Below are 15844 nucleotides of genomic sequence, written 5' to 3'. Positions count from 1 at the left end.
GGATGCTCCTTGGGGCTTGAGTCACCTTTTTGATGTTCATTGCCAGAAGATACCTGTTCTGGCCGATTAAGGACCGAGTCATTGCACTGTCATGCTTAGCCACCCCCGTGCAACCATGCGTCCTAAATGGGCAGGACTTGACTCTTCTTTCACCGGACTGGGTTGGGCATAATAGTAGGCGGTTGGGGAGCAGCGAGAAACCAAGTGTCCATTTGGCCCTGTATTGAATATTTTGAGAGACGGCATAGCCAATCTGGTATTCTAAACATGGTCTCTGGTACTTGAGGTGTCTCGTAGAAAAACCCAGTAGGAAAGGTGTTTGGAGGATCTCGATATGATTTTTTCCTCCGCTTGCAACGGTTGGAGGCTGAGCATATCGCATGGGTAAAGTTGTACAACCTCTGCAGAGTGTAAATCTATTCGAATAGCCGTGTCCACGGTCATGGACATGCAAAGGCAGTAACCCTGATGACTAGACTCTGAGTGAGTGTGTGGACTAGATATCCGTGTGATGAGGTTTCTGGCTCATTCCGCCAGAAGTTGTATGATACTAGAGTTACACCAGATGTGATAATAGGAACTGCGGAGTGAGGTGTAGCCCCTCTCAGGACCGAAAAACCCCAAATAAAGCTTGTTAGCCGGTTTTAAACTAATTAATATCAATAATATGTGGTACAATACCTGCATAAACCGCTTTACGCATAAAACTAAACCATAAAGCCTTATCCTTGAATTACCCATTTATGCATCTATCAACAACTTTAAATAGTATAGGGCTTGTTGAGTGCCTTCCGTGCTCACTCTTGCTGTCATTCAGATGAAGATGCGGATCCCGCCAACGCCAAAGGCGAAGACGGAACTGATTAGTAGTCTCTAGAGTCGCGTTCGCACCCTTGCTGCCTGTGGTTTGGGTTCTGCTTTCCGCTGTGCTTTTGTTGGCCATTCAGCCAGATTTGTAATATACACACTATAGTTTGTAACCTTTTGTACTCTGTAACCTTAGTATTTATGTTCGAGGTTGACTATGATATTACAACTGTTATACTATGTGTATCAGCTACTTGATCCAGGAACTGATACAGGTAGCACAAGAGATCCTGAGATTCGGATCTTACAGGTATAGTGACATATATCACTAATATAGCACTTTCTGTATGATTTCATGCACTGTCTTACTAATCTACCCTCTTATTTTATTTATCCAGTCTCCTTCATCTATCTATCTATAACTTCATCGAATGACTAGACATGGAGCAAAATACGCACCAGAAGCGGTAGGTCGATATGATCATAGAGTAGATGAGGAAAGCGTAGGAATGTCAGGAGTATGAGCAACAGCAGGAGAAACTACGGCTCAAGTGTCAGGTAGAGGAGTGTACAAGGAAGGCAACCAAGGAGTGCGCCGTGGCTGAGGCACGCAAAGCAGAGAGGGGAAGTAAGCAGGAGAGGACCTATTGCGCTAAAGCGGAGGGCTCGATGCCCTATGAAAGGGCAAATATCCCAGGTGCATTCAGTAGATAGCATCTATTGTAACCTGGTCTATTTTTATTCCCTAAGACATATTTGGTTTAGAAGCGGTACGGTATTAAGTTAGTCTTTAGGCGTATCGTATATGTCAACGTTTGTTATCGTTATCTCATTATGGTTATGGTTCATTCGCGCAGTAACGAAAAATCTCATATCGCATGTAATGTTTATCAGCGTAGGTAATGTCTATACCGGGTTATATAATAATCATACTTTATAACTATTATTGTTCGATAAATTAGATTTTGTATCCATCTAATGTTACTTCCCTAAAAAGTACCTACATAAATACATTAAATAAATAATAAAATATCAATAAAATTACGTTGAAACAAATTTACACACACTCACTCATCCAGTTCCTTTCTTTATTTATTCGCTCATGTCCTGATAAAACTATATTGTGCTATAAAACCAACCCGCTCACATTTCATAGCGAAACACGGCAGTGCGTGTGTTAAAAAACGACTAAAGAGAAACAACACGACCGTCACACCGAAAGCACCGACCTGATGCGATGTGAGCGGGGCCAGTCTGTATTCGGCGCCTAAATACAGCTCTGTTCACCATATTTGGCACCTCACGTGAGGTGCCGAATATGATGAATAGTAGTGTATTCAAGACCTCAGGTACTGAATACAGGAACTTTTCGTCTTCTTAGGTGCCGAAATCAATTTTTTGATGTTTGATGAGCTAAATATATATGCTAGATTTGTAAATATATTTATATATTATCTATTTTACTAAATATGATTATATATATTACATATTTTTAGATTTTTGCCGGCAATATACTCACAGTGAGACATGGTGGCAGGAAGCAGCATGTTGACCATCGGTTTGGCGAAGCTGGTCATCAGGCTTGATTGTTGTCGTGCGGCCCTCTTGAGCGTCAACTTGTCCTCCCTCTCTCGCCGCGTCGCGTATGAGGTACGTCGGCATCTCCACGTCGCGTATAAGGTACGCGTCGGTGTACCCGATCCTCCTTTTATAGTCAGAGGCAGGCTTGAGATAGAGCCGTGAAGGCCTATTTAAATCAATTCCAGTTAGGGATGTAATTAGAGGGATCTATATATTCAGTCTAGTTCAATTATATAACTAATTTTATAGTACGAGATAGAAAAATTATCTAATTAGTTAATTAAATTAAATTGAAAATTTCATAAATATCTACTGGTGCTCTATCCTCATCCCTAATTCTAGTGTATCTCCGATAACGTTGGATTTTATCTCCAGCTTTTGTACGAGCAAGGAAACTCACCTGCCTGGCATATGCAAAATTTTATTTAGCAAAATTCTAAACGCACACGTGAGATGTACCAAGCAGTAGAGATGACTCCATGTCCTCTGGGCCGGAGACCCCATTCAAAGTACGCCTGCCTGTGTGCTGATTTTGTTGAGCTTCCTGTGTTAGCCGAGGAAGCTTTTGCATGCATGCATCTAGGGAGCTGACGTGAACACAAGGATTACTTGGTGTTCTTACTTATCTCTAATCTTTGTGAGTTTGTATATCTCAAACCAAGTTTTCCATTCAAGATCAAATTGAATCTGGGTACGTGCTCTTTTCCAGGAAAGCTATCTAAGTGTCTGACATCAGATTAATTTAGGATCTTCTAGAAACATTTCAGGATATGAGGCTCATCCATAGTGAATTTTGTAAATATGTGAGTGAATAAAAAATAATATACATCGAAGTAATATTATCCCGCACGTTAGTCTTGTCCAATCTCATTTTTTTTAATAAAAATATTCATCAAACACTTGGAACTAAATAGTCTTTAATCTTTACATATATAGTGATGAACATCCAAATAGTATTCTAATTAATTATAAATCGATTATTTTCTTAATCACGACTTCAACAATTAATTAGAATACCGCTCCAGTAGTCACGGCACGTGTTTTATACCTAAGATCGGAACAAATATCTTTCTAACATCGAACATCATAACAAAGTTTAAGAAAAACAAGTAAGTAAAAGCAAGTAATTAACATTATATTACAAGTTCTTAAGTATATACCAAGTTAAAACAGTTTACATCAAAAGAGGGTTAGGAGGAGACTAAAACATATTCAACTTCTAACAACAAAAGAAAATACGCGGAAATAAAAACTGAAGATAATAAAAGGTAGGGGAAACTATATGCCCTTAAAATTCACCCCGAAGGTACGACCTTCAAGAGTAGGATGCACTACTCATTCATGTCACTTGTATCAGTATGAGTGAAGTAGTCAAAAATCAACTCCTCCTCACCTACAAAACCTGCAGAGTAGCCGAGTATGAAGGTACTCATAAGACCTAATCCATAATGAGTACTTATAAATAGTCTGACTCTAAGGATGATGTATTTAGACGTTAGCAAGAATACGACCACATGGTTCAGTAAATTCATATACGAAAACAAACTTGACATAAACATGTGTGAGCATCTATACTTGACTAAAGTAACAAACTAGCCCATAAACATCAACTAAACATAATATAAAATGAACCATAACAGTAACATCTATAACGAACCATATCAACATCTCAACCATACCAAACTACATTTGTAACTTTACGATTACTACAAATGGACAGAAGCATGCTTATGATCGAAAGCGCGGTATTTTGAAATATTTTTACACCTTACAAGAGTACTCCTTTACCTATACGACTTAAAAATTATACAGCTTGCATGACCACACAAGTCCATACAATTGGTACTCATATCAACCTTTTACAATAAGCTTCGACCGTTTGATCATACGTCGATGGGTACGGGGCTCATCCAGAACTACTCCCGGAGCCAACTGGATACCCCAACCGGCCTCATGTCTGACACCATCGACCCGCACGCCAAAAAGCCACAGCTACAAAGGTAATCAGCTTATCGTTCTCATATATGACATGTAGTAAGCACGAAAAGTGCTAAAGCCAACTGCAACAACGATTGGTGCTTAAACGATGCAAGCGGTCTACGGTGTCCAGGCCCCTCTCCAGATCTACCCAGCGGAACTCCACATCCGGGCAGAAAAAACACCCCCAACACCACCCATATCTCGCCTCATCCACCTCACTCATCCAATCGACACCATCAACCCATCATTATGATCATTGTACAAGTGATTAAAGCCTATACTCGCGAACGATAAGATATTTCATCGCCTACCAAGGATCTAAGCACTTGCTAAGCATCACAAATAACATTTTAAGTTATACGACATCATATTAAACCTAGGCTATAAGAATATGGATCAACAATTATTCAAGATAGGAGAATTAGTGCATCAACATAGGTTCTACCCATCATACATCTGACATCGACTCGAACTCATGCATAACATATATAACATATTTATCACATCATATCATACGAGATCCAAAGTATTGGGAGAAATATGCTTAGATGCTTACCTTTCTGCTCATATGTTTGCCTTATGCTACCCGCGTAACACTCGCAAAACTCTGACAGACTGGTGTCACATTCAACAACGGTCGCGACATGCTCCGGTTCTTCATTCACTAAAGAAGAACGGATGCAATGATGAGCATGAATGAAATGCACAATATATGCTATAATATGCATAACAACAAGCTAAAGGTGTAAGACATATGGAGGAATAACGGAACTTGTGATCTAAATAATGCTGAAAAAGTAATAGGAGGCCAGAGACTCTAGGTTAAACTCAAAGTATCTGGGTTCGGGAACCTTCAGGTGAGGGCTCTCGGTTAGCTATTTTTTAAATAACCTGGAACCTCCGGGTAAGTCCAGATACTCTGGATTGGGCCGGACACTCTGGGCGAGGCTCCGAGTGAGTCTCTCGGCTATTTACTCGGACCCTCTGGGTCAAGTCCGAATACTTAGGATTAGGCCGGACACTCCGGGTTGATCCAAACTATCCGGGTTCTGGCAAAGTTGAGTTCTAAAGTGTTTTCCCTAGCCGATTCAACTTGCATGCTAAATCTATTCCACCAAAACATGTATATACACTATACAAAGGGTTCTAGACTCAAATTGCACCCTAAATCATCATAGTACCCGAGGACAATTCAATGAGGTTTTCTCCATGTTTACCTGGAGTATTCGGGTCAATCCGGGTTGTCCAGAGTGGCTGCTTCAAGGGGAAAATCTTGGCTGATTTGATTTACGAGCCTCTCCAAACCAAAAAGGAACATGTTTGAGAGAGTTTATAGAGTCTAGAACTCACTCACCAACCTAGCAATACGATTCCTAACTCAAAACTCACTCAAATTCTCATTTTAGCTCCAAAGCTCAAGAACTCAGAACTTTGCAACTGAAGCTTCAAATTCAAGATTCATCCAACCAAAACATGCATCTATGCCATGGGAGCCTAGGAGACTCACCCAAGATGCTTTGTCGAGCTTGGGGACCGTCGGTTGAAGGAGGAAAAGCTCGGAAAGAGGAAGAACATCGGTGCTCTTTGTGCTTCAACCAAGAACACCAAAAGACATCAAAACCGCCTCGAATCCTTCGGGAAAACGAAAATGAATTGGATGGATAGATAGCTCATGAGCTCGTGATCGCGTGAGTACCACATGCATACCTTAATTCCTTCTCTTGAGGTGGGATTTTGGGCGAGAAGGTGAGAGGGGGCTTGAGAGGGAGAGCTCCTTGCCTTGGCCAGTTGAGGAGCACGAGAGTGAGAGAGAGAGCACGGGGAGAGTGAGCGAGCTGAGAGAGTGGTTGGGATGCTGCCCCTTGATAGATGGGGTGGTTGGCCCACCTGGTGGAGCCCACGTGTTAGAGAACAGGGTCCATTTTAAATATGAATTTCATTCTTTTCTCTTGCGAAATTCTTTCTCTCGCCCGATTGACTTTAAAAAAAATCACTAGCGTTCCCAAAATAAATTACCTCAAAACTAATCATGACACTAATGACACATAATTAAACTTAATCGTGTGATTATGAATTTGGGACGTGACACATATCATTTGACAATCACCATGAACACCCATATAAAGGCCGAGACTACCCAAGGAACATCATCATGACCTAAGTTTCACTTTTCACTAAATAGTTCTTAATTTTCGCGCATATCTGAAGATTGCTCTAGTGAGAACCTCCATTCAACACTAGAACATCCGGTGACAATACTTCGGTGAAACCATCCATTGAGCACTGGATCTTCCGATATGCACATCAACCGAAACCCTTCCCAAACATGTTGTTTGCATAATCATTTCATTCAACCATCCAATGCAATCATCAAACCATCCGATGAGCATGACTTTAGAAAACAAGAAAACTATTCCTGCACATTCATTCGATGCAATCATCTGATTATCCCATGAACACATAAAAATACGGACTTTCTCAATTCAATTCAAACTTTATCCCATCTTCGATCTTGCTTCAACTGAGCTACCTAGCGCTGAACTTGACTAGTGTGCATAAAAACACCTCTCTAGCTCTAATTAGGTCAAGTTAATATCCTCAACCCCTTATAGTCCAAAGGAAAAATGTTAGATCGATCTACTCTAAATGTTAATTCCAACTCCACCTGACACTTATACCTAAATAGTCTTTAATTTTCGCTCATATCCTTTGACAATCATCATGAATACCCATATGAAGTCCGAGAATAACCGAGGAACATCATCATAACCTAACTTTCACTTTTACAAAAAAAAAAATGTTAGTCACGATGATGGCATTGCCGTTAATAATTAAAACTTGAATTAAGGACTTAGATGCTTTCACTCGGATAAAAACATGATTATATGAGGTGTACACAGGACCTGCGAGAATACATTATTATGCATGAATCTTGATCATGCATGCCATCTTTTGCTGGGAAATTTCAAGATTTGCCACCCTTATGGGGTGGGTGGCAAATTTTTTACCACCCTAACCTATCTGTTAGTGACTAAAACGATCTCACGGACGCTTCTTTAGGATGGTAAAAATTTTAATGGACTTCTTTTGCTGGCTCCCCATTTATGGTGTATGCCATTTATGGTGGTTCATTGCATGTCAGGCAGGGTTTGTGATGCCAAATTTGCACTGTAGAGTCACAGGCAGACATGAACCCATGATATTTACACTGCCACATTATATTGTGGAGGACCATTTGTACCTGCAGATATCTATGCCTACATGTATGCACGACAGCACGAGCTTATACTGATGTGCTGGACCATAGGCCCAAGTGACAAGGAGCAGGTGAGCCATTTGATGCGCGGGGCCCACGCTCCAGTGTCTTAGCTTCTTAACTGTCTGCATATTCTCATGGAATTAATATGCCTAGGTCTTCAGGTACCTTGATTTTTACTTTTTACTAGCAGTTACCTTGATTTACTGGATTGGAAAATTTGTTATAATACTTTTTTTTTTGACAATGTGATTGCCGAATTTACCAAATAAATTTTCACCTAGCCTCATTAGTTCTAGGTGCAAAAGCTCCACGATTTGCAAGCATTGTAAGCCTTGAAAATATACAATTTGGTTTAGCAATGTGTCTGAAATATATATCCAGAGATACCCTTGTCTAGTCAATGATATCAAGTTAGCATATGCGCAGCACGGCCATTTGACCAAGCATGCAAGCTACAAATTACCATATGACAAGTGTATTAATGATGCTAGTTACGCACATCTTTTATTTTATCATTATTTTATCATAAATGTTAACCCTATTTTGCGATATATTGTGTTTTGTGTTTGATTGTATAAAAATGCAGAAATTCAGGAGAAATTGATACAATGAAATAGATCGTGAAAGATTCGGAGCAAAGGGAGGGAATTTCGAAGGACCAACAGCACAAGGAAAGCATTATCATGACATATTCAGAAGACCTGGGCCCTGAGGCACAGAACAAGGAGTTGCCGCATGGCACCCCCTCTGTTGCGTGGCACTTGCACAAGGCAAGACCCACATGACCCATCTTCTTCCATAAGTCAGTTTGACAAGACTTAGGGTTTTTGTAACCCTTCACACGGCATTGGCGGCGCATCGACCCCCTTCTCTAAGAAAGATTTTCTCTGGACCCTTATATAAAGAACTAATCCAACAGTGAGATGTTCCAGTTTTTCATGGGAAAAAGGTCACATTAGGGTTAGAAATCTTGAGGGCATCATTCACAGTGAAACCCGAGGTGGGACCACGTAGCACAGGAGTGTGCCGCACGACATCCCCCTATGTCAAACGGCCCTGGCACCCTGGCAGCCAAGTGCTTGCTGTCTTCAACAAGCAGCCTTCAGATAGGCTCTATTTCATCTTAAGCCATGTATTCTCGATTAATTATGAGGTAATCTCTCTATTCTTCACCGGGATGTTGGGAATCTTGCATGTAACTCTGTAATGGTAATCGTGTTTATTTAAATTGTTTAATCTATGTGATGTGCACTTCATTACCTGTATCTTGAATTCATTCTTATAAAAGGATACTCTAGTAGATAAGTGTAAACGTGATGTTTAAGTTTATATACCGACATCATCATTATAGTGCATTTGTAGATGATCTTGGCATGCCCTGTCTACATGACACCCTGGACAAGACAACATCTTCATCTACAGTGTAACCATTGAGCAGTGATGGTAGACACTTTAATCTAATCTTTGCATGCTTGTGAACCTAAATCCTAGGGAAGACTACTTTATCTATCTATTTACAACCCTACAACCATCCACCATATTTTTTAGGATACAATCACTTTACAATCAACCTTTATTTATTTATATATTTCCTTTAGCTAAAGGATTGGTCCACTTGTTCCACGGGTTCGATAGATCTTGAAATACTCTAAGTGAATTGCTACATTAACCCACGTGCTTGCAGTTAATCTAATCCTGCGTATAGCCAGGGTCAACATGCATGCATCATCAAGTGGAGATACTGCACATGACACCATCCTGCAGCTTGGACATCAATTGTGATCCATCTGGTTGCCAAGCACTGTCTTCATGTTGTTGGCATTCTAATTTAGCCTAGACAGATGAATTAGTAGGTTAATAATATATGCCTAATTTTGGGACATATTTGGGCATCTCCTAAAACATTAGGCTGACATGTCCCATCTAAGTAATCCATCAAAGCAGATGCCTATATATACAATTACAACTAAACAAAACAACGGTTTGACATAGAACAACCTCACATGATCAACATATAGGTAGCCCATGTGAAAAAAAAAAACCATGATTTTTGGGGCTCAAGGTTTGGTCTCCCAGCTCTTGATCTCTTTTAAAACCACCACTAGGTTAGATGAACAGAGCAGACAAATAAGGTGTGTCTTTTTCTTGTCAGATTTTCCTTCCTGAAAAAAAAAGGATTTTCCTTCCTAGCTAGACAAATTGGGAAAAGAAAAGGATGAGGATTGAATGAATTATTTTTCGTTGGATCCACCGCATGTAGTTGACCTGTGAACTATGAAAAGATGGTAAAACGTGATGGAGCTAACCACCAGCCATCAACATGTTCCAAAAAGGCCAGTGAGATTCTGCCTGTCTGTGCATGGATCTGAACATGGGCTCATGGCATGCATGAGAGAGGAACAACCACTACAACATAATAGGTCATTGGAGCTAGGTCATCAGTGCTGACAAATGACCTAAGTTAGTGTCAGTTTATAACTTTTCGTGCTCCATCAATGATCGAATTGGGTTGAACCTGGTTGAATTATAAACCGGTATTGATAGTATAATGTCGGTTTATAATTTGAGCCGACACTGATACTATCTATCAATGCCAGTTTATAATTTGAGCCGACACTAATCCAAAATCTTTATACACCTTGATTTTAGCTCATGCCTTAGGTCCGATCTGACTCATCTCTCTCTTTCTCGCTCCCTTATCTGTTTAGGCTCCCTCACTAGCTCGATCTCATTCTTTCTCTCTCCCTTATCTCTTCACGGGCCTCTCTCCCCTCACCAGTCTCCCTCTCTCTCTCCCCTCACTAGCCTCCTCTCATCCTTCCCCACTAGCAACTCCGCCCCTTGCGAAATCCATGGCAGGATCTCTGGCCCTTTTTCTTTTTTATTTTCTAAAAAACATCAACAATGGTGTTATTAAGCCGGCATTGATAGCTCTCGACTATCAATGTCGATTATGCAGTGTCGGTTGTAAAACTGATATTGATAATAAATTATAATTGGCACTATTGACTCTTTTTGTTGTAGGGAGCTGCGGAGAAGGTCCACTGCAAGTCAACTCAATTGGTACTGTTGACCCTTTTTGTTGTTGGGAGCTGCAGAGAAGGTCCACCTGCAGCTGTTGACTTGAACAAGCATCACAGCAAACACACCAGGGGAGCTGCACTTCCAAACTTACCAAACACAACAAATCAGCATGTACGCTGGCAACGCTGCAATGACAATAAAAGCTAGAGATTATATTCAATCATTAGCTAAATTAGCAACTCGTCCTTTTTTCATAATATATATAAAATACATATGTGTAAAACAAAATATTAATTCCCAGCATTTATAATATCATTTTTAAGTAGTAGTTGTTCACATAAGAAAAAAGAAAAACAGACGTGACCTTGGGCACTCTTTTTAGTACAAACGTATACGAACTTAGAAGATGCATATACTCTATGTGGTTCACTCAAGATTGAAGCACGCGGTAGATGACGACGAAGCAAGGCAGGATGGCCCTCGGGTTGGCCACGAACAGCTCCTCGAGATTCCCGTACACGCTGCTGCTCGCCGCGTCCTCGCCGGCCTCCGAGTCGAACGGGCCCTCCTCTGCTGCCTCCGCGGCGTCGCCGTCGCGACGGACGCGGCCGGCGATGACGCGGCACACCAGCATGGCACGGCATCCCCCGTTAACGTTCGCGGCCTGCGCCGGCGCCGAGGCGCCGCAGTCGTGCGCGCGGCCGCTGCTGGCCGTGGTGCGCACGCCGAGCGGGTGCGCGCCCACCCACGGCGCGAACCCGTGCCGGATCGCCGTGCACACGCCGCACGCGGCCGCGGCGGCGTTCGCAGGAGGAGGCGTCGCCGACGACGACGGCGGCGGCTCATTGCCAGCGCCCGTGGTGGAGTCGGCGGCGCAGAGAGAGGTGGCGCCGTTGAGCCCCAGCGCGCACGCGAGCGGCGCGGAGTGGAACCGGAGCAGCTCGTTGCCGTCGGCGGCGGCGCGGGCCGCGACGGCGCGGCAGCGGGAGCGCACGGCGTCGCGGTAGGCCTCGAAGCGGGCGACGGTGCGCGGGGCGTTGTGCACCTTGAGGATGCGGTCGATCTGGCAGATGGGGCGCTCCCGCTTCTGCCAGCTAGACTTGAAGATGATCTCCACGATGTTGCGCCCGGAGTCCTCCGGCCCCAGCTCCGACACTGCATGCAAATCCAATGAAGATGTGATCAATTTTCACGCAGCACATCTACACAATCGGAGTGAGCTGGTGTTTGTACCCTCACACACTAGACAGTGCAATCAATGCACTGAAATCCATCAACTAGTGAACTAGACTAGACATGGCATTCCAATCAGGGCATTGAAGGGAGGAAGGCAATGGCTTTATTTTTTGTCCTGTGAATCTGTGATATAGAGGACACTTTTGTTGACCTAGAGCATGTCAAAAGCATGTATACAGTACAATAGTACACACATGTATCCAATGCAACTCATCACTCAACTTTTCATGCCAGTCCATCAACTTTTCGTGTTTGAGCTATTCATCACACAAGCAAGGTTTCGTGTTCTTCTTTTTCCTTTTCTTTTCCTAAAACGCAAAAAAAAAAAAAAAGTTTGCACGTCCAACCAGACAAGCAAGAGAAATGGATTCCTGAACCAAACTGCTACAGTAATGTGTCCATCAACTTTTCATCACACAACCAAGGTTTTGTTTTCTTCTTTTTCCTTTTCTTTTCCGAACACGCAAAAAGAAAAGTTTGCACGTCCGAACAGACAAGCAAGAGAAAAGGATCCCTGAATCAATCTGCTACAGTAATGTGCCAACCACTATAAAGAAGATTGTGGTGATGGATACCATGTCAACTGATGATGCTGATCAAATCATGTGAAGTAGTATCTTTCATGTGATTAGCTTAAAGGCACCATGGATGCATGATTAATGTAAGAGAGCTTCAGCTCATCTGCTATACTACCTTACCTTGTGCAAATGCGAGCAACTTGCATTTGTTTGTGTGATCCAGTTACAGATAAATATACTGTGATTTGGGAAGATGCACTGCTTGCACACAAGACATTAGCTTGTAACCCACAAAAGACAAAGGCAAAGATGAAAAGGAAGCTGGGGGTTAACTTTGATGAGCAGCATCTTGTAATCCTCTTTTCTGTTTGTCTCCTCTCGTCCTCTACCTCCACTCCACTCACATGGATGGATGTGCACACAGATTATAGTAGTACTATATAGGGAGTACTATGATAAACTAACCAACAACTGTTGTTAATAGAATATAGTATAACCTAGTGGTAGTGATTGCTTAGTTGGTGTTTAGGGGGGTTAATGCTATCATTTAACCATGATTAACTCATCATATTGACCAAGGATATAGATATTGGAGCCGACACAGATCTCTAGCTAAACACTGTTTTATCTTTTCGAAAAGAAAAAAGGTTTTACAGAACTATTTGGATCTTCATGTCAGAGAAAGGCAATTAAGTTTATTCACCATGAAAAAGAATCAATGAGGAGTGGAATTTAGATTTCTCGTTATGTGGTTGAGTGCAGAATATATCACAGAGCGACGAGTAGAGATCGAGTAGCTAGATGAGATACCGGCATGTCGAATGGCCTGGTGGTGCTCCAAGCTGTCGGCCTTGGTGAACACCTCCCGGCACTGCGGGCAAGCACGCAGCTCCCTCGGCCTCGGGTACCGCCTGATCATATTCATCATTAACACATGATTAGGAGCGAGCTCATGATTAATTATCTCAATCACAAATCAGGCATACCTCGACATTGGCTCGACGTTGATGGCGCGGCACTCGTAGCAGCCGGAGAGGCCCCTCAGGGAAGAGTGGTGGCCGCCGGCGACCGACGTGGAGGACGCGGCGCGGTGCGCGCGGCGACCGGTGAGCGGTGCGGTGTCGGAGGCGGCGGCGGAGGACGCGGCGGAGCTGGCGGCGTCGACCACGTCGCGGATGGCGCAGAGCGAGGCGCCGCACACCCCCGCGCCGCCGCCGCGGAGGCGCGTTAGCGCCGAGGGCGCCCCCGGGTCGTGCACGCGCGCCGCCGCCGTCGCGCTCCGGCAGCTCAGCAGACCCTTCAGCTGCTCCCACGACGACGACGACGGGGTTGCCGCCGCCTTCTTCGACGGCACGCGGTGCTGCTGGTACTGGGGGTTCTTTGCCGTGGCGAGCCTGGGGCTCTTCTTAAGCGACGCGGTCGGGGTCATAACGCGGTGGCTTCCGGCGCCTGGCGGGGTTCTTGGCGGCGGTGGGAACGATGCTTGCGGTGACGGAGGAAGCTTCTTCTTGCGCTTGCTACCTTGGTGGTGGTGGTGATGCCGTCGGCTGTCGGAGTGGTCGCCGGCCCCAGCGGCAGCCTTGGTGGCAGAAGAGGTCGAGGAGGCGGAGGGGGAAGGGAGCAGGAGAGTGGCGAGAGCCATGAAATCTTGTGATTAGTGTGTATCACTCTTACCAGTACTACCGATGCTAATTAGCCTTGTGATCTCTATATGCAGTGTGTGTGTCTTCTATGAGATGAGAGGAGGAAAGGTAGAGAAAGTTGGACCTGGTAGAGCTCAAACTCATGAGAAAGTCTAACCCTCCCTCCTGCATGTCTCTCTCTCAATCTCTCTCCCTCTCTCTCAAACAATCTCTCTCTCTCAAGGAGGAGAGAAGCAACATGGGAGAGAGGGTGACCTATATGAAGGCTCAACTGCTGTTTAAGGGAAAAGGGACAGAAGAAGCTAGGTAGGTATTTGGATCTGAGCAATTGTTTTTTTAAAAGAAAAAGGAAAAGGGTGAAATGCAACCTAGGGTACAGGGCAGTGTGCTTCCATTTATTCTGGTGCTGGGTGAAATAAGAGCAAGGAATCAACCTGGGAATCTAAAGTAGTTTTTTTATATGGGAGCAAAAATAATTGGGAAAGCAATATATTTGCACCCTTTTTGTGAACTAGTGTACACTTCTTACGAAAATTATACTTGTAAATCATGTTAAAATGTATAAACCGGAAAAAAGAAGTGGCATATGAATTAGAAAGAAGAGACCATGTTATCTTTGGTATTGAAAGAAACTAGTTTTTTTAGAGAGAAAGAAACTAGTTAGCTCTAGCGAAGTTTGTATGGAAAAGCAACCATAAGAAAATAGCTAAGCAAACAATTTGCAGTTAAAAGAAGGGACTGCGATCTTTCATATGTCTTAGTCACATTTCTGAGCGGAAAAACTCATCCCTTTAAACGTAAAATGTTATTGCTTTTTACGATCACGAATATTTCACTGCTCATGATCGTAAAAACTACGCCAGTGTTTATGGTTGCTAGGTGATTTTTATGGTCACATGTCTTTAACGTAAAAAATAATAAGATTTTACGGTTGCAGAGACAGGTTTTTACAGTTAAAAAGTGACTGAGATATAAGCAAAATCTCATGCGACTGAAAACTAGTCATTCTATTTAAAGAATTCTCCTATCCAATGGTCAATCCTTCCCTATTTTCTCTCATGTGAATCTTTGTGGGTTATTAACCCCCTTTTTGTGTTGTGGTTAGCAGCAGTGTCCAACTTTGTGTCATGTTTAGATTAAAAAATAGCTAAGCAAACACTAAACCGCCTGAAGGTTAGTAAATATACATGATCATACCGGACCAAGTTAGGATCACTAAGTATTAATCGTAATATTATATTTTGAACTGAAAATATCTTATGCAGATATCTGTTCATAAAATGGTGTTCTTAATAGGAGAATCGTGTTTTAGTTGTCCCCTCTAACAAAAATTGTGCATGATTTCTATAATTGCTATATGTGCAACTGGTAGGTAGAAACACGAGTCATCGGTCCAAAGTCCTCACATATGCATAATTAGCTGCCAACAGGTGAGAAAATAAGTTCGGCTATATGTGTATCTCTAGATGCAGAGGCTAGGATAACTTTTATTCCTTATTCTTAAAAAAAGGTGAGAAAATAAGTTACTTTCTCACTCTTACAACATGGGAGAGGAAGCACATCTGTTCATAAACCGGAAATTACGCAAACACTTAAATAATCGTCACGTTTTGAAGGAAAAATTGTTTTAAAAGTTTTTTCATTTTTTGTTCCACTTTTTGCAACATTTATAAATGAGCAAATTTTAAAAACCTACAACTATTCTAACATATGTTACAGAAAATTACTACTTCTGGTATCTATTTTAAAAATCTACAACTCTTTTGACACATGTTGTTGTAGTTTTTTGCAACAAG

At 42.5% G+C, this 15844-nt stretch overlaps 1 protein-coding gene across 1 annotated transcript; it reads right to left on the bottom strand.

Annotated features, from left to right (window-relative positions):
- Positions 1–10929: 10929 nt before the first annotated feature.
- On the bottom strand, positions 10930–14332 carry LOC133889235 (uncharacterized). Its single transcript, XM_062329729.1, has 3 exons — positions 13392–14332; positions 13216–13316; positions 10930–11806 (listed from the first exon to the last, which is right to left on the bottom strand). Exons 1-3 carry the CDS (start codon positions 14045–14047, stop codon positions 11082–11084), a joined length of 1482 nt encoding a protein of 493 aa, XP_062185713.1. The 5' UTR covers positions 14048–14332; the 3' UTR covers positions 10930–11081.
- Positions 14333–15844: the final 1512 nt, after the last annotated feature.

Source organism: Phragmites australis, chromosome 13 (assembly GCF_958298935.1).
Source record: "Phragmites australis chromosome 13, lpPhrAust1.1, whole genome shotgun sequence".
Taxonomy (NCBI): domain Eukaryota; kingdom Viridiplantae; phylum Streptophyta; class Magnoliopsida; order Poales; family Poaceae; genus Phragmites; species Phragmites australis.
This window is presented reverse-complemented; position numbering and strand designations above follow the sequence as displayed.